Here is a 19,878-nt window from a genome sequence, read left to right as displayed (position 1 = left end):
TATACTTTCTTCTGAGCTTACCCAGACTAGCCCTATTGAAAGTCAAGTTTCAGTCCCTCTACCACACTTTTCTTCACAATAGCCACTTATTTTTTTGTACATCCAGGGATAAGGGTGATTGATATTAAGTATACAAAAAAAGCAAAAGAGGAAGCAAAAGACCTCAGAAAATAAGGCTTTGAAGTGAGTTTAATTCCTGACATTGCAGATGGTTCCCAGATCCCTGGCAGGAGTGGCAGAGCAATTAGTAAGGAGTACTTCAAAACACTTCAAAAATGGGCAAAAAAAAAAAAATGTCAAAAAAAAAAATTCCTTATAGTTTTTAAAGCATCAGTTTTCCCACTTACTATACTCGATAGTGCTCTCTACTGGTTAGGAATGGTATCTAGTATTCCTTGAACTAAAAGCAGAAATTTTCTTAATTCAAAGAAAATGTCTGGACATGTCTGGACATGACCAAATAGCAACAGTTAAGTGTTTCTGTATTTTCTCATAATTTATGCGTAAAATCAACTGGTGAATACTTACAAACATAGCTTTAAACTTCATCTCAACAGAGCCAAGTTCATTTTAAAAAATCTTTTAAGATTTGTCAACTTTGTCATTAACAGTTCAACAAAATGATGCTTGGGTGTAGGCAGAGATAAGATGGCTATCATTTTAAAACATTCAGCAGCAACTTATTAAAGAGCTGTAAAAGCTAGCGTTGAGTATAAAATAGAATATTTTTTTTTTGGGCCATACCCGTCGACTTTCAGGGGGTAATCCTGGCTATGCGCTCAGAAATCGCTCCTGAGGAGCCAGAGTGGTGACGCTAGAGGTTAAGTAGTCTGCCTTGCAAGCGCTAGCCTAGGAGGGACCGCAGTTCAATCCCCTGGCATCCCAGGAGCGATTACTGAGCACATAGCCAGGAGTAACCCCTGAGCTTAATGGGTGTACCCTTCCCCCAAAAAAACAAACAAACAAAAAAAAGAAATCCTTCCTGGCTTAGGCGACCATATGGGACAGTGGAGGAGTGAACCACAGTCTGTCCTAGGTCAGCTGCAGATAAGGCAAACGCCCTACTGCTGCGCCACCGCTCCGGCCCCTAAAATAGAACTTTTTTAAATTATATTTATTTACTTCCAATCGTACTGAAGTCAATATGCTATATAGCAGGGGTCCTCAAACTTTTTAAAGTGGGGGCCGGATTACGGTCCCTTAGAGAGCTGGAGGGCCAGACTATATGAGCTACTAATTCCTACTCACACTGCACATATCTTATATAAATAAAATGAAAAACATTTATAAATAAACAGATCACACACCAATATTTCAATGGGAACTGTGGGCCTGCTTTTGGCTAATGAGATGGTCAATGTCCAGTTCCATATTTGTCACTGCCAGCCATAACAAGTGATGCAAGTGGGCATCAGTTAATCTTGATCTGGTTGGAGATTTCAGATGTTTCATTCTTGAAAAAGTCTGTTCATAAGCATAAGTGCTAGCAAAGATGGTTACCATTTTGAGTGCATGTTTCCTGATATTTGGATATACATTGAGTGTATATGCTGGCAGGTATCTTGGCAACCAAACAGCGCTCACTGCTGGCTGGCCGGATCAGACTCCTCTGTGGGCCGCATGTGGCCTGCGGGCCGTAGTTTGAAGACCCCTGCTATATAGTTTCCCAAAGGTAATTGCCCCGTACCCAACACCCCTACACTGGAGATTGCTGTAAAGATCCATAGTAGTAGTTTCCAATTGGGAGTACTTAATGCTTCTTCACTTAAGAAAGGAGGATTTCCAGAGGGATGCTCATTGCTTTTTTATTTTAAAGGATGGTAAGCCAGGAAAGTTTGGGTATTTCTAGGTTATGTAATGCTTAGCAATATCCCTGACCTTTACCCAACAGATATCAGTAACAAAGAGTACATAAAGTCATATACCTTTAAAGTTTTTAGCTGTCAAGTGGCCATAAACCAAAGATCCCCAAAATTTCAAAGGATCACAGATACCATATTAGGCAGCATTCTTAAGTGTCAGACCTTTAATGTTAATGTTGTTACATCAAATTACACTAAAAAGACAATATGCAGCCCCAGTTTTTTTCATCCACAGCATACTAAATTACAATAAACCGAGCTTATGCTCCACCATCAAGTGTGGTTCCCCCATTAGTTCACTCTGTGATGGATCTGAAAACAAAGAGAAATAGGGGAAAATTAGCCAAAAAAAGAAAAATTCAGTGATTCCATTTACATGAAAATCTAAAACAGATAAAAATCTAAGATGATCTAATGTAACAAAACAAACCCATAGTTGCTTGTGGTTAAGGTTAGGGGAACTCATTGCAAAGCAATCAGTTTTTGAGGTCACTGAAAACATTTAAACCATTATTCAACAGACAGTAACACAGCAATACATGGCTAAAACTCACAAAATAAATATATCTGAAAATGGTACATCCTGGGTTTGATCCCAGGCATTCCAAATGATCCTCTGAGCACTGCTAGGAGTAATTCCTGAACACACAACCAAGAGTAACCCCTGAGCATCACCAGATATGGACCCAAAACAAACAAAAAAGAAAATGGTATATCCTGGGCTGGGGTGACAGTGCAGGGGGGTAGGGTCCATGCTGTGCAAGTGAGAGACTAGGACTCTTAATTCCACAGGAGTGACAACTAAAAAAGTTGTGTGTATATGGGGCCTGAGCGGTGGCACTAGACGTAGGGTGTCTGCCTTGCAAGTGCTAGTCTAAAACGGACTGAGGTTCAATCTCCCAGCATCCCATATGCCCCCACCCCCAAGCCAGGAGCAATTTCTGAGCACACAGCCAGAAGTAACCCCTGAGCGTCAATGGGTGTGGCCCCCCCAAAGAAAGTTGTGTGTATGTGTATAATATACTATTATATAGTGTTTTTCATGATAACTAAATATAGTTGATTTAAAAATAAATTGCAAAGGGTCATTTTCACCAAAAGTTCTAGTTTTTCAGGGATTCACAGATAATTCATAGAGCAATCTCCTAATTTTTTAATACATTTATCTTTTGCTCTCTGGTGCTTAAACATCTGCACAAAAAAATAAAAAAATCAGAATTTAAAGCAAGAAAATCTTTAAACATCTTTATTTTCTATTTTTACAGATGAATCACACAAATCCTCATTTTAACTCTAAACGAGCTTTTTAAATCAAGCTTTTTTAAAAAGAAATCTTTTTATTTTATTTTATTTCGTTTTTGGGCCACACCCGGTGATGCTCAAGGGTTACTCCTAGCTCTGCACTCAGAGAACGCTCCTGGCTTGGGGGACATGTGGGACACCAGGGGATCAAACTGCGGTCCGTCCTAGGTTAGCTATGTGCAAGGTAAATGCCCTACTGCTGTGCCACCACTTTGGCCCCTTTAAAAAGAAATCTTAAAAACAGCATTTAGAAATGATTACCATCAATAATGTTCTAAAACAATGAAGCCTTTTTTATGCCCTGTGCTTACTATTGTCACATAGTCAAATAGCTACCATACTAACAACCGATACCGCCATAATTATTACTAATACAGAAAACTATTCTGAGTTTCACAAACATCCAACATTTAAATTTAAAACAAATGTTTGCACTAGTATCCTAAATAGAAATATCTTTGATTTTAAAAAGAACTTTGATTTTAATAAAAACATCCGGTAACTAAAGGTAATGGATTACCAAACGTATCTTAAGATTTAATTTGCTGTGTTTCATAAATAAACATTAAGTGATGCCAAATTCTTTATGATTATATACATTTGTACAGAGTTACAAAACAGTTTAGAAAAACATACTAAAAATAAGTTACTGGGGTTTTTACTATACCTATGCAAAAATGATTGACCAAAATGCCAGAGATAGTACATCTGGGTGGTGGGGTGGGATGAGCATAGGGTAGGAATTAATCCTAATTAGTGGTCAGGTCCCTGGGAGTGCTGGAGAGCAGGGACAGAATAAGCAATGCCAGGCAGGGATCAAATCCAAGGTCTATACTTCTGCCTAACCTGGGGACCCGTCACAGGAATGCTTTAATCAGTTGGATACAACTATTTAATTAAGGTCCAGAAATAATATAATAGCAAAGGTATTTGCCTTCTAACCCCAATTCTATCTTGGTACCAGATATGGTCCCCTGCACATTGCCAGGAGTGATTCCCAAGCAGGAGTCTGGAGTAAGCCCTCAGCACCACCTGGTGTAGCCTCCACACAAAACAAAACAAAAAACCTGTTTAACTAGACTCATTTGTTTACAGGACTGAGAGATTGACTCTATGAACTACGAAGCACTTGGAAAGGCTCCAGAGAAAAGCTAGAAAGAAAATACTTAGGATCCCAAAACATGTCTTAGGCAAAATTTCCTGAGGGGAATCTTAAAAGTAAAATGGATAAAAAGAATGGATATGTAATCACTCTCCAGAAGGTAAATAAAATCTATTAAATAAGGAAATAGATTCATGTTGATTCTACTCTTGTCCTCATATTTCCTTCCCTTCCTTGCAACATGGGCAGATTTTTCTTGACCAAGCACTTCCCTGATAAGCAAAAGCCCACTACCTCCAATATTTCAGAATATGTAAACTTGAGATTGATAGATTTCCATCACAGTTTCACATTCTTTAGAGTGTTTAGGGTAAAAAATATTAATTTAGTTATGTATTTTTAATATAATTTTTATTTTGATCATAGTGGCTTACATATTGTTGACAATAATATTTTAGGTACATGTTAACTTAATATCAGGGGGATTCCCATCACGAATTGTTCTCCCTACACCTTCGTTCCCATCCTACCTCCCATATCTTCCTCCCTCACCCTTGGTGATGCAAGAATATGTGGTTTCCTCTGTGCCTAACTTGCTACTTAGTGGTCTTACACCTGTTTGGTCTTGTATTTTTTAATTATTACTTTACTTTTTTTTTGTTTTTGTTTTTCGGCCACACCCGTTTGATGCTCAGGGATTACTCCTGGCTAAGCACTCAGAAATTGCCCCTGACTTGGGGGGGACCATATGGACGCCGGAGGATCGAACCGCGGTCCTTCTTTGGCTAGTGCTTGCAAGGCAGACACCTTACCTCTAGCGCCACCTCACCGGCCCCTTTTTACTTTATTTTTGTGGTACTCCGAATTGAATTCAGGGGGTCTCACATACATGTTGCATCCACTAAACCACTAAGCCACATTCCTGGTCTTCTCTCATTTTAGACTTAAAAAATTCCTTCTTGAGTCAGAAGTAATTATTAATATTTACTATGATCAATTGCTTTATGAAACACAGGGAAGCACAAGAAGTAACACAGCAATATAGTCCCCACCTTTCATTAGAATCATGTCAAACATCCTCAGGATATGAAATCACAATGATTAACCTGAATGCAGAATTTTGATCTCTCTCCTCACTCTTCTCTTCTACCTCTCTCCCTTTTTATTGGAGGAATAATGGTGGAAAGGGTGTTGGGTGCCAAGTCCACAAACGTAAAGCAGGTATTAAACCACCAAGCCATATACCTAACACTCTAAATGATTTTTTTTCCTGGTCCCCTGTGGGAGGGAATGGAGTAAGCTAGCAGGACTCAAGGGCCTGAAACTAATTTCTGATGATACTACGTCCAGTTCTGTAGTGCTGCTTAGGTCTAGCAGCAGGGATGGGGACAAATAGGAATCATCTCAGTATTACTTGGGGAACACTAAGGCCACACCTGGAATTGCGTGTGGAACCATTCAATGCAGGGATCAAACTTAAGAGCTCCCACGTGTATTCCCATCCTTTGAGCTATTTCCCAGCCTCAACTAACTTTTAAAAACAGTTAAAAGTTATTACCATTAAATTTCAATGATACCTGTAAAGTAAGATTTTAATGAGTGCAATAAGCTATAAGCACAATTAAAAATCATTTTTGTTTGTTGATGTTGCCTTGCACATTATTAGAGTTATATATAGGAAGATGCTAAATGATACTTACCATTAAGAATATCTTCAAATCCAATAGTCTCATCACTACCCCTCAAAATATCCAGGGAAAGGTTTGAGCTTGGAAGAAATGGAAGACGCTGAACCTTTGAAGAAGATATGAAGGAGTAAAATGAGAAAAGGACATGGTGAAAATATATAAACCTACTTCAAGTTCTTCACTCTTATAACATACCGTATATACTCAAGTAAAAGACAAGATTTTCTGGCACAAAATTTGTGCTGAAAAACCCAAACTCGGGTCATACAGGTTATTACACTGAATCAAAAGCACAGTCTCCAATCGTCTTCTGCTGTCTGCTGGAGGGGGCGATGCTTAAGCTCAGTCCACAAGTTGAAGCTGAGCTGAAGAGGTAGGTTGCTCAACTGAACTATATGCCAATGAACTAGTTAACCCACAATATTCTGCGCTTTGTATGAGACCGACAGCAGTGATGATGATATCTGCAAACTCAGTGATGATGACAATGTCTGTGCTGATACCCTCACATCAGATACAGCTGAAGCTCTGTTTGGACATATAGATGATGAGGGGGAGGAATCCAGTTTTGAAGGATTTTCACCTTTGTGATTTAGCTTGATTAGCTGCTAAGCTATGGTTTTCTGCACTTTATTTAAAGTTTTAGTTATTGTTGCTAGCTTAGTTTTTCTTTAGCAATAAAATTGGAAAGCATTTAACCTACTGATTCCTCAATTATTATCATTGTTTTGGGTATATATTTTTATTTTTGAAATAAAAAGTGGCTGCTTCATTTTCCACCTAGGCTTATTCTCGAGTAACTAAGTTTTCCCAGATTTTAGGGTAAAATTAGGGGGCCGGCTTATACTCGAGTGTATATGGTAATTATTTTTACTTCTTATATTTTTGTAGGCTATACTTTAGTGGTGCTTTGGCTCTGTGTCCAAAAATCACTAGAGTAGGCTCAAGGGATGCTAAGGACTGATTCCAAGCTGCCATGTGCAAAGCAAAGACCCCACCTGCTGCACTTGTACTCCAGTTCCTAAAATGTTTTTAGATTGAGCGCACAATGCTCTGAGAGCACTACCAGGAGCAAACCGCAAGCAACAACGATTGGCTTCAAATTCTGATTTTAGAACTTATCCAATAGCTTTGTATTAAGTGATCTGTCTCACTTTTAACTTTCTCATAGGTGAAATAAGGTAACAACTACCTTCCTCTCAAACATGTATGCTGTGATTACAGTATATGCATAGTACAGCCATTTGCTGTACATTTGCAGTTATTCAACAAACTTTAATCTGCCAAACTACATTTTCAGTTCTTTTATTCTGTTATTCAGCAATCACAATGAAAAGCAATGCAGGCAATACTGGATACGTGGGAGAAGAATATAAGAATAGTAGGTGCCTCATGTCTAAATGATAATATCTTAAAAATAATCATAACTGGGGCTGGAGTGATAGCATAGCAGTGGGGAGTTTGCCTTGCACGCAGTTGACCTGGACCAGACCGGGGTTTGATCCCCAGCATCCCATATAGTCCCCAGAGCCTGCCAGGAATGATTTCTGAGAGCAGAGTCAGGAGTAATACCTGAACGCCACCGGGTATGGCCAAAAAAAAAAAAAAAAAAAATAGTAATCATAACCTTATAATCTAAGGGGGCTAAATACGAGATATTTTTTTTTCTCCAAGTAAATGCTACCAATCAAAATACTTTCCAAATACTATAGAGTTTATTAGATGTTTATAGCAAAAGAAATTGTTCTTAAATTGTCAAAACTTTATTTCATAAAAAAAAAAAAAAAAAAAGCAGGGGGATGAGGGGGTTAGAGAAATAGCATAGGTAATAGGGTGTTTGCCTTGCACATAACCAATGTGATGGGTTGGCTCCCCAGCACCTTAGATGATCTCCTGAGCCTTCTAGGAATAATTTCTGAACACAGAACCAGAGAACCCCTGAGCACTGCCAGGTATAGCCCCAAAATAAAAACCAAACAAAAAAATAATGGTGAGGATAGAAAAGGGAAAAGTAAATTAAATTTTAACAAAGAGAAGGTAAGATATGTATAGCTTATATCAAACCAGAAGAATCCTTGCAGCTAAGTTAACATAAACAGATAAAATGACATAACTGACACTCAAGCTCTCACCTGTTGCACTGCCTTGAATTCCATTTGTAATTTTAGTGGAGCAAATAGACCCTGAATGTTTCTCAGTGTAGAAAAGTTCATTTTATCTTGGTTGAGCTGAAACTACCAAAAAAAAAAAAAAAAGAAAGAAATGTTATGTTCGTCATTCTGAATTCAAAACAGTTAACACTGATATGCACATACTATTTTGATGAAAGATTTTAACAGCCATAATTAAATGCAAGTCTTTTAGTAATGTAAAAATTACCATGTAAAATCTAGATTTACACAAAATAATTTAAGAAATGTTTTCATAATGTAAAGTTTATTTTCAAAGCTAGTAGTGCCAAGAAAAGGTAAAAAATAATGACACAAAACAAATATAGACATTAACTAAGAATACAATTCTGAAAAATATTTCAAAGGATTTCATGGAAGTTATAAGCAGATCCATCATGAATCCAATTAAACTACAAAGTCCAGATTTCATATCTGTGGGTAGCTGATTAGAAAGTAATTAGGAATCCAAAATTCTGTCTATTTGCATTAATGTTAATGGTAGTTTTTCTAATACAATCATACTTTTGTCAAGTACTGTTAATACTTGTTGAAACTTTATGGCAATAGCAAAATAATTTTCAATCAAAATAAAACCTGCCTGATGGACACATAATTTCCAAAGATGACTCTAAATGATAGTAGATATACATTACTATTATTAATCTAAGATAATTACATACAATGATAAAATGACATCATAATATTACAGGAATACTTCCTTTTTATAGCACTTCAAAGATGTTATCATTTAAAAAAATAAGATTGGTGGGCAGTATGTATTGCAAGCATATTTGGTACCATTTCATGTCTGTTAGATTTAATAAATATATAGTTTTTCTAAACATACATACTATTGAATACTTAATAAACTACAGTATAATATAACTTTATATGCACTAGGATGCCAATTTATTTATGGTTTAGAACCAAACCCAAAGCTTTGTACACTTTTAGACTATAATCTCCCTAATCTTTTTTCCCAAAAGTTATCTCACCAACCCCACCCACAAAATATTCAGTTTAGAAAGGATGAGTACATGCTTTGCACATGGGAGACCCAAATTCAATCCCTGGTACCAACTGGTCGCATAAGCAGAGTCAGAAGTCACTCTCTCTCTCTCTCTCTCTCACACACACACACACACACACACACACACACACACACACACACACACACACACACACACACACACAAAAACTTGACCAAAATTTTATAGGATTAGTACTCGTTGGGGCTGGAGTGGTAGCACAGTGGTAGAGCGTTCACCTTGCATGCAGATGACTCAGAATGGATGCAGGTTCGATCCTTGGCATCCCATATGGTCTCCCATCTAGGAGCAATTTCTGAGCAGAGCCAGGAGTAACCCCTGAGCACTGCCGGATTTGCCCCTCCCCCACAAAAAGAGATTTGGACTCATTTAGGAGATGACAGGGGATTGGAGCAATAGTATAGTGGGTAGGGTGTCTCATTTGCACATGGCCAACCGGTTTCAATCTCCAGCATCCAAAATGGTCTCTTGAGCAAGCAAGGAATGCCAGGAGTAATGATTAAGCACCACCAGGTGTGGGCACTGCCTACCCCCCAAAAAAGATGGCCTGAAGTCATTTAACAATATTTTTTTTTCGGTTATCGGGTCACACCTGGCTGGGAGGCGATTAAGAGTTACTCCTGACTCTGCACTCAGAAATCACTCCTGACTGGCTCGGGGGACCAGATGGGATGCCGGGATATGAACCACCGTCTGTTCTGGGTCGGCTGTGTGCAAGGGAAATTCCCTACCACTGTGCTATCTCTCTGGCCCCAATATTTTTTAAATTACTTCAGTTGATAGCCAAAATTTGACATGATGGATTCTTATGCAGAATGTGATTCTGGGTACATAATCAGGAACTCTAATTAAAAATAGTTATATGTAGAAAACTTCAATATTAAATTTTGATTAAAATACACACCTTATAATATGATAGTAAAGTCCAATTACCAATCAACATATACTTATTTGCAAACATACAAAATTAGGCTCTGTGGTAATACAAAATAAAACAAAAGATATGATCTGTCCTGGGGCCAGAGTGGTGGCGCAAACAGTAGGGCATTTGCCTTGCACGCACGAACCTCAGTTTGATCCCCTGTCATCCCATATGGTCCCCCAAGCCAGGAGCTATTTCTGAGCACACAGCCAGGAGTAATCTCTGAGCATCACTGGATGTGGCCCAATAAGCAAAATGAGAGAGAGAGAGAGGAGAGAGAGAGAGAGAGTGAGTGTTTCATTTTTAGTCCATTTTGTTCACTGTTACATAGATTTATCAATTTCTCTTCATATGTATTGCTCAGAATTAAGTCAATATCTCAAACGTAAGGGCAGACTAATACAATAGAAAACTAGAAAATAGAAAATGGTCTCCTTTGAGACCCATGTTACAATAAAGTTCAAAATTGCAATATTCAATAACTACTGTATCTGTTAGTTTATCATAAAGATTTTAAACCATCAGATTTACATATAAAGTTTTTACATTCAAATATGTTTATTTCTGAAATAAATGTTGAGCTTAATGTTCATCTGTGTTTTTTTCCCCTAGAAACTTTGACCTAGTCTTTGGTGTACCGAGTCTTATGTGGTATAGCTTTATCAAAATAAGGTTACTTGATTGGCTTTCTTCCATATACTTGATTAATGTGCTTTTAAGAGTTAACCTCAAGACTATGAAAAACTTGTAACAATCTGAAGTTAAATAATGAGCATGGCACCAAAATTCACATAAAGCAAGTAGGAGTTTTTACTTTCTCATCAAATTTTAACTTATCATTACATGATTTGCTCTATTCTTTCTTAAGGAAGATTTCCCTTTACTAAAAATATATGGGTAGAAGGAACATGGACTTGATAACAATCCAACATCTTCTAAGCATTTAGATATCTTTTTTCTTCCAAATGTGTATTTAAAAACTACTTATGTTGGGGCCGGAGAGATAGCATGGATGTAAGGCGTTTGCCTTTCATGCAGAAGGTCATCAGTTTGAATCCCGGTGTCCCATATGGTCCCCCGTGCCTGCCAGGAGCAATTTCTGAGCATGGAGCCAGAAGTATCTCCTGAGCACTGCCGGGTGTGACCCAAAAACCACACACACACACACACACACACAAACTACTTATGTTGTCTTAAGAACACCTGTACAGGGCCGGAGCAATAGCACAGTGGCATGGCGTTTGCTTTGCACACGGTTAATCCAGTACAGACTGCTGTTAGATCCCCCGGCATCCCATATGGTCCCCCAAGCCAGGAGAGATTTCTGAGGGCATAGCCAGGAGTAAGCCCTGAGCATCAGCAGGTGTGACCCAAAACCCAAAACCAAAACCAAAACCAGGAGCCGGAGAGATAGCATAGAGGTAAGGCGTTTACCTTTCCTGCAGAGGGTCATCGATTCGAATCCCGGCATCCCATATGGTCCCCCGTGCCTGCCAGGAGCAATTTCTGAGCACAGAGCCAGGAAAAACCCCTGAGCACTTCCGGGTGTGACCCAAAAACCACATTAAAAAAAAAAAAAAAAAAAAGAGAACACCTATATAGATAGTCCTTTTTTTTTAAGTGATTTTCCCCCAAATGCTTGTTAAGTGCTGGGCTCAACTTTCAAAATGTCCTTAATTCTACAGCATTTTCCCCATGCCTAGGCACACATGGTTGCTCTATCCTTGGTCATCTATGTTAAATCATGAAGCCCTTCCCACTAAACTTTTCTTCCTGTCACAATATATTATATTCACCTGTGTACCTACTGTGCTTAGGAAGTGAAGTATGTTCCTTAGAAAGGATGCAGAACATAAAGAATTCAAAGCTAAAAAATTTTGAAGATCAGCAGCAAATGACAAAAGAAAATATATAAAAGAAAAAATCAAATGAGAAAATATGAGGAAAAAAGGTCAATCTTAAAGAAATGTCCATAATAGTCAATAAAAAGGGAACTTTAATGATACCATTAAAATTATATAATGCTCAACAACAGAACTGTCTTATCATAAAAGGAAAAAAAACCATAAAAGTATTACTAAAGTATTACTCTACTAGAGATATAGAGGTTGCATACTTACATTTTTTTCTGATAATTCAAGAGGATGACTGGGCAAAAGTTCATTTTTGACACAAGAAAAACTGGAAATAAAACATTCACAGGTGAGATCAAATATTACTCAATAAACCAATGGTCATAATCACATCTACCAAGGTTATGTAACTAGAACAGAATAACATGAGGGACTGCTTTAGGGATGATGAAACTATCCTATATGTTGACTGTGACTGTGGTTACAAGAATTTATATATATATGTGTGTATGTATACATATATGTACATATGTATATGTGTATATATGTAAATTAATACATACTAATGGGGACAATTTTATTACTGCATTCTCCTACAAAATGTATCCCTTTTTTTTGGAGCCACATCTAGTGGCACTCAGAGCTTACATCTAACTTTGTGCTTGGGTGTCATTCCTGGCTGAGTTCTGGGGACAATATGTGGGACCAGGGATCTAACTTGCAAGGCAAGTAACTTACTTTCTGTACTCTCTTTAGCCCAAAATGCACTTATTCTATTAGAACTCAAAATTTTAGTTGACCAAGGAAAACCCTCCCAAAAAATGGTGCTAAATTGTATCTTATATTTAGGAAAAATTCAATAAAATATACTTATTACTACTACTCTGGTAACGTTTCTTGTATAATATACTTAAACGTCTTCTAAGTGCATAGTCAACATTGAAAATATCTTTTATAAAGCCAACTTAAACAATGTTTAAACCTTGAGTGTCAATGTAAATGATGCACAGACCATTCAACCACTCTAGATATATAAAATGACTAATTTATTATCCAAGCCAAGAAAATAAAATTTGAGAGCTGAGGGAAACCTAAGAAATCCTGCAATAATTATTTACTAAATAAGCATTGTACAGATTATTCCAGAAGGCTAGAGGATAAAAGTAGTATTGATGTAAAAAGAATAAAAGAAAACCATCAAGAAAATCATCTTGTTTCCATCTAGTTTACAGATTTGGTATAAATCAAATTTTATTTCCAGTCCCAAAGGCCATACGTACTACATCTTTCACAACAAAATGGAAAGGATATCCATATATGAGGTGATATATCTATCCCCAGATACCAGAATTAGAATTATAGTCTATTCTAGTACAATTAAACAACTAAAAATTTTATTCAAGACACAAGATTATTTTGGGAGAATAATCATTACTGCATTAAACAGAAAAGAAACCAAGCAAGAAAAAAAATACCAAAAGCGAGACCTAAACATATAAAATGCAAAAGAACTAGAGGGAAGTGATTTATTTGGGTGCTCAAACAAGAACAGGAAAATAGCACCTGACAGTAGCTATTTATGTTAGTTAAGTCTGTTCTACATATTTTTCATGTATTTGTTCATTTATTTCTCAAAATAAATTATGTTTACATATTATGTTTTATAACCATATTTCAAAAATATAGGGCACTGAGAAATACAGGAATTCAGTAACTTGCCCAAAAACACACACCTAGTAAACAGCATCCAGGTTGAAAACCCAGAAAAGCTACAGCCAGAGTTAAGCTCTTAACTATGTTTTAGTGTCTCTGTAAGTTATCAATAACAAAAACAGAATCCTATTAAATCATGCCATAAGGTAACAACTTCCCAAAAAATACCCTATCTTGGGAAACTATTACTACAATGTTTCTTCGACTAAAGAAAACATCTAAGTCTGGGGCCAGAGCAGTGGCACAAGCCATAAGGTATCTGCTTTGTGCGTGCTAGCCTAGGATGGACTGTGGTTCAATCCCCTGGCATCCCATATGGTCCCCAAGCCAGGAGTGATTTCCAAGAACATAGCCAGGAGTAACCCCTGAGCGTCACTGGGTATGGCCGAAAAACCAAAAAAAAAAAGGAAAACGAAAACATCTAAGTCTGCTCTACTTCTCCCATCTAAGGTATATTTGCTATTTCCAAATCATATACATATTTAAGGTCTATCAAAAATATTTAAAGGATATTTTGAGAATTACAGAAACATTACTACAGAGTGAAAGACAACTCTCTCATATACCCTTTTCGAAGAAGATCATGATTTTCAAAAGGTCCGCTTGCTGAGAGTTCAGTAACTGGAATACTGTCCTTTAACTGAGATCCAAGTCCTCTGGCATTCTACAATTAAAAAAATATTGCTTTAAATATTTAAAATATTTTTATTAATATCTTTATTTAAATACCTTAATTACAAATATGATTGTTGTTGGGTTTCAGTCATGTAAAGAACATCCCCCTTCAACAGTGCAACATTCTCATCACTCATCACCGATGTCCCAAATCTCCCTCCTCCCTGCTTCACTCCCACCTATACTCTAGACAGGCTTTCTACTTCCCTCATTCATTCACATTGTTATGATAGTTCTCAATGTAGCTATTACTTTAACTTCAATCATCACTCTCTGTGGTGAGCTGGATCTTCCAGCCCTCTTCTCTTTGGACCTTCCAGCCCTCTTCTCTTTGTCTCTGAGGATTATTGCAAAAATATCTTTTATTTTTCTTAAAAATATTTTAAATTGGGGCCGGAGAGACAGCATGGAGGTAAGGCATTTGCCTTTCATGCAGGAGGTCATTGGTTCGAATCCTGGCGTCCCATATGGTCCCCCGTGCCTGCCAGGAGCAATTTCTGAGCCTGGAGCCAGGAATAACCCCTGAGCACTGCCGGGTGTGACCCAAAAACCAATAAATAAATAAATAAATAAATAAATAAATAAATAAATAAATAAATAAATAAATAAATAAATAAATAAAAAATTTTAAATTGGGGCCAGGAAGGTGGCACTAGAGGTAAGGTGTCTGCCTTGCAAGTGCTAGTGTAGGAGGGATCCCGGTTCGATCCCCCAGCGTCCCATATGGTTCCCCAAGCCAGGAGCGATTTCTGAGCGCATAGCCAGGAGTAACCCCTGAGCGTCAAACGGGTGTGGCCCAAAAACAAAAACTTTTAAATTCTAAAAACAACTCCCATTAATTTTGTTTCTTTCAGAACTTTACCCATCGGTGCTCAGAGACTACTCCTTGCTCTGGCTGTGTTCAGGAATAACTCTTGATAGTTCTTGTTTTTAAGGGGCAGCAAGATAGTGGAGTGGGTATGGCATTTGCCCTGCACACAACTGACCTGGGCTCGATCCCCAACAACCCATATGGTCAGCAGAGTCAGACAGGTGTAATTCCTTAATGAAGGTCGGGAGTAAACCCTGCATAACATCTAGTGTGGTTCAATATTTAAGCATCACACAGAAAAGATTAGGTTTCTATCATCAAAGAACCATCTATATAAGTGATTGAGCACTACAGCAGAAACACTTGTACAGTAAATAATATCAAATTTAAGTACTATTAGATTAAAGGGCATTCCATGGAACTGGAGAAATAGTACAGTGGGAAAGACACTTGGCCTTGCATGTGGGCTATGACACATTAATACCCTTTATGGTCCCTGAGCCCATCAGGAGTGCAGAGACAGAAGTATTATCCTGAGCACAAATGAGTATGGACCCAAAAGAAAACAAAGTTTATAATTAAAAGTTAAAGGGCATTCCAATGGAGGAGAAACTGTACATAGGTAGAGGGACTGGTATAGTAGCACTGCAAGTATGATTACTTAAAAACAAGTAAGGACAAAGAACAGGGTAAGAACAGAAGGAAAGGCTGGCTATAAAGAGTCAAGGAAGTGAATGGGAAAATAAAACAGAAAGTTTCTGTTTGAGGAAAATACTATCTACAAAAAAAGAGGATTGAAGATGTAGCTCAGCTACAACTCATCTGAGGGAGGGATCTGGATTCAATCCAAGCATTCCTCCCACCAAAAAATATATATATATGATCTCAATAGTTTAAAAGAGAAAGTAGTAAAACAAAGACTCAGTAAAAGGGGCTGATAAAATTATCACACAATTGTATATATAGCACATTTAAACTCCAAATATTTATTAAACATTTACTATTTACCAGGTACTTTGCTAGATACTGAAAATTCATTACTTTTCAGGATGTTATCCTGAATTAAATTAAATAATTAAATAATAATTAAATTATTAATTAATAATTAATTTAGTAATTAATAATTAATAATAAATTAAACAATCAAACAAAATGGAATGTTACAAGAAGTTAAGACTTGCTAACTTGATGCCTAAAATTATACCTACAATTCTGCAAAATAAATAAATAAATAAATAAATAAAGTACAAAGCTAAAGTTTGATGTCTAGTCCTAAAGCACTCTGGAAAAAAAAGTATCTATTCTCAGAAACTACTTTTTTGCCTTTTTTTGTTGTTGTTGAATAGGTGTGGAGGGCAGCACCCTATTTGGTGCTGGATCTTGAACCCAAGTCAGATACATGCAAAACAAGCATCCTACCTATATCATCACCAACAGATTTCTTTTTTTTTTTTTTTTTTACTCCTGGCTCTGGGCTCAGAAATTGCTCCTGGTTTGGGGGACCATATAGAATGACGGGATAGAACTACCTTCCATCCTAGGTCAGCCACATGCAAGGCAAACTCCCTACCACTGTGAAATCACTTCAGCCCCTCCAACACTGATTTCTTAATCTTTACTCTGATCACTTGCCTCAATATACCAACCCCAGCCCAGTCTAGGTTGTCTATATTATTGTTGTTTTTCATTTCTGTTGATACTTTATTTCTCATTTCTTTTTATTATCCTCCCCCACCTCCCATATTTTCCTTTTAGATACTGTGGTTAGCAAATCTGTTACTGAAGGGGTAACATGCTTACCACCTTATCTCCTTTCAGCAGGCACTTCTTGTCCAGAGTGATCATTTCTAACTATCATACTCATCGTAGGGGTCCCTTCTCTGCCCTAATTACACATTGTAACTATTTGTTGCTAGTTTCCTACCATGGCCCCAGTCCAGGTTTTAACAACTACACTCCACATGACTAGGGTCTTACTGCTTCTAATCTTCCATTTTTCCAATTCTGCCTATTCCTAAAAACACCTAACTTCTCTCACCAAAGCTGTAAAACACAACCAGAGAGCTTGACAAAGAAATGGAAGGTATTCAAATAGGGAAACCCCTGGCCCTGGATTATACAATTAAGATGTTTAGAAAGGGATTTGGTAATGAGGCTAGGAAATAAGTTAAGGGGAATTCAACTGGTTACAGAGGGGAATCAGGAGACAAAACCAACTGTATATACCAAATCCATTAAGAACCAATATGAACCACAAACTAGAATTCAAGCAAAGAAATGAGTTCTATAAGGGGGATATGATCTTGGAACCTTGGTGTAGGGACATAGACATTGGTGTTGAGTTCAGTCTTATTAAAACTTATTAAAATAAAACTTATTTTAATGAACACTTATTTAATGAACATTTTGTACTTTATAAATACTAAAATTTAGTGCTTAAACAGTGTCAACATCAATCAGAATAAGATTTTGCCATCTAGTGTGAAGTTACACAACTTGGCTGGTCCCAGTTACCATTAGTCCTAGATACCTCAATTCCTTCTGGGGCTAGAGTTGCACTCTTGGATGTTGGAGTGCAACACACCGTGATTGCCTGCAATAACCTTTTCCGGCTCCGTCACCGCTTTATTGTAGTGGGGGGGGGGGGACCTTATTCTATTTATTTATTCGTTACTTGGTCCAGACCCGGCTGTGCTCAGGGCTTACACCTGGCTGAGTGCTGGGGGCGGGGGGATCCCTAAGTAGTGCTGGGGTTCAAATCCAGGTAGACCTCGTGGCAGACAAGTAAGTGCCTTACCCTGCTGGACTCTCTCCCCCCAAGGAAAAGTTTCTGGGGCGCACAAAAAACAGGGTATTATGATTCCGGGCTTCCCCACATCTTTCCATGAACCCTACCAGGAGGAATGGTACTGGGCGCTTCCATACCGAGGGGGAAAGATCCCGCCATGCTCGGGTTCCTCCAACCTCTCTGCACGGAGGATCCGGGGCTGGCAGAGATAGAGTTGTTCTAGAACTGGGAGAAGAGAAGGACCCGGAGGAAGAGAAGAGATCATCAATGGGTTTTAAGAAAAATTAAAGACATTGAAATAATTCCCAGATGGGCCCGGAGAGATAGCACAGCGGCGGCGTTTGCCTTGCAAGCAGCCAATCCAGGACCAAAGGTGGTTGGTTCAAATCCCGGTGTCCCATATGGTCCCCCGTGCCTGCCAGGAGCTATTTCTGAGCAGACAGCCAGGAGTAACCCCTGAGCAACGCCGGGTGTGGCTCAAAAACAAAACAAAAAAAAAAAAAAAAAAAAAAGAAAGAATTCCCAGAGATGAGGGCCAGAAGGACTAGCTCAAGATATGAAGCTCATCACAAAGAGTGTTGAGTGCAGTTAGAGAAATAACTACGCTGAGAACTATCATAACAATGTCAGTGAGTGAGGGATGTAGAAAGCCTGTCTGGAAGACAGGCGGGTGGGGGTGTGTGGGGAGGGAAGAGATGGGGGTGATGGGAAGGTTGCACGGGTGAAGGGGGGTGTTCTTGTTATGACTGACCCAACCACAATTATGTTTGTAATCACGGTGTTTAAGTACAGAAATTATTTTTAAAAAGAAAAAGAGAAGACAGGGGAGGAGGTGTAGTAGAGGGAGAAGATATGAGAGAGGGGTGGTGGTGGAGGAGGGAGAGAGGGAGAACGCGGGCTCGCATGCAGGAAGGGAAGGGAAGGGAAGGAAAAGCCAGGGTTTGGACAAATGGGAGCAGACGAGGCGCCAAGGACTCTGAACCTGGGGACACTGGCACGGGATGGCGGGGGCCGCGAGCTCCCCGCACTTTCGGATTTGTCCCTCCTGGCCCGTACGGTCCCCGAGCGCCCAGAGGCCTGGGCCCAAACAGGAGGGCGCGAACCCCGAGAAGAGAAGTGAGGGCGCGGGCGAGATGCTCAATTAGGGCGCCGACCTCAGGCCTCTTCCAGGCTGCCCCCCAGCTCGGATCTCAGCCCCATGACTCGACAGGATCCCGGCGTCCCCAGCGAGACCCGACTCTACTCTCCCCGGTGGGCTGTGCCGGCGGCCTGCTTAGGCCGGGCCATGAACCTTAGCCGCTGGGAACTCGGGTCACCAGGGGGGCTCACTCACTCACCATCTTGAGAGCGCTCTGTGAAGACTCCCCGTGGAGGCCCGTTCCCGGCAGCCAGTCGCGTCACTCACTTCCGCTTCCGGTGCGCGCCCCACATCCGCCGGAAGTGCGTCCGTCCGGGCGAGGAAGGAAGGAAGGAGGATGTTGGGCCTCGGAGGGAGCCGCTAGGTGCCGGGACTCCCACGCCTCGTTCCCCGCTGCCCCCCGGAGGCCAAGGGCGCAGCCAGGGTGGGGACCAGACGTGCCTGCGGGTGCGAAGCCTCCTTAGCAATAAACTGCGCGTTGAGATGTGCAGTCTGCTTTGATACTTATAAACCTCTTTGAAAGATACTAAAAGTTTTAATAAGAGGAAATGGCACTTACATAGCAAATGGGATTTCCTTTGGATCCTTCACCTATTAAGGCAAAAAAGGTGGAACACAAGGCTTTGACCAGCTGTTAGTGACCTTTGAATCCGAGGCCTTGCTCTGTTGTAAGGCTCTGCTGAATGAATGAAGGGTAGGACTGATGGTGCCCAGGTTGGGGGAGCAAGGCCAGCTCGGATCGGTGGTAATGACCACCCGTTAATAATAGGATCCTTACTGACGTATTAGAATTACTATATATTA

General features: G+C 39.2%; 1 protein-coding gene across 1 annotated transcript; it reads right to left on the bottom strand.

Moving 5' to 3' along the window:
• Positions 1-2,037: 2,037 nt before the first annotated feature.
• On the bottom strand, positions 2,038-19,364 carry POMP (proteasome maturation protein). Its single transcript, XM_049778331.1, has 6 exons — positions 19,274-19,364; positions 14,229-14,326; positions 12,217-12,277; positions 8,087-8,188; positions 5,967-6,060; positions 2,038-2,174 (listed from the first exon to the last, which is right to left on the bottom strand). The coding sequence occupies exons 1-6, from the start codon at positions 19,274-19,276 to the stop codon at positions 2,107-2,109; spliced, it is 426 nt and encodes a 141-aa protein (XP_049634288.1). The 5' UTR covers positions 19,277-19,364; the 3' UTR covers positions 2,038-2,106.
• Between the last annotated feature and the right edge of the window lie 514 nt (positions 19,365-19,878).

Source organism: Suncus etruscus, chromosome 8 (assembly GCF_024139225.1).
Source record: "Suncus etruscus isolate mSunEtr1 chromosome 8, mSunEtr1.pri.cur, whole genome shotgun sequence".
In the NCBI taxonomy this organism is placed as follows: domain Eukaryota; kingdom Metazoa; phylum Chordata; class Mammalia; order Eulipotyphla; family Soricidae; genus Suncus; species Suncus etruscus.
The sequence above is the reverse complement of the archived record's forward strand: the minus strand, read 5'-3'. Positions and strand labels throughout refer to the sequence as shown.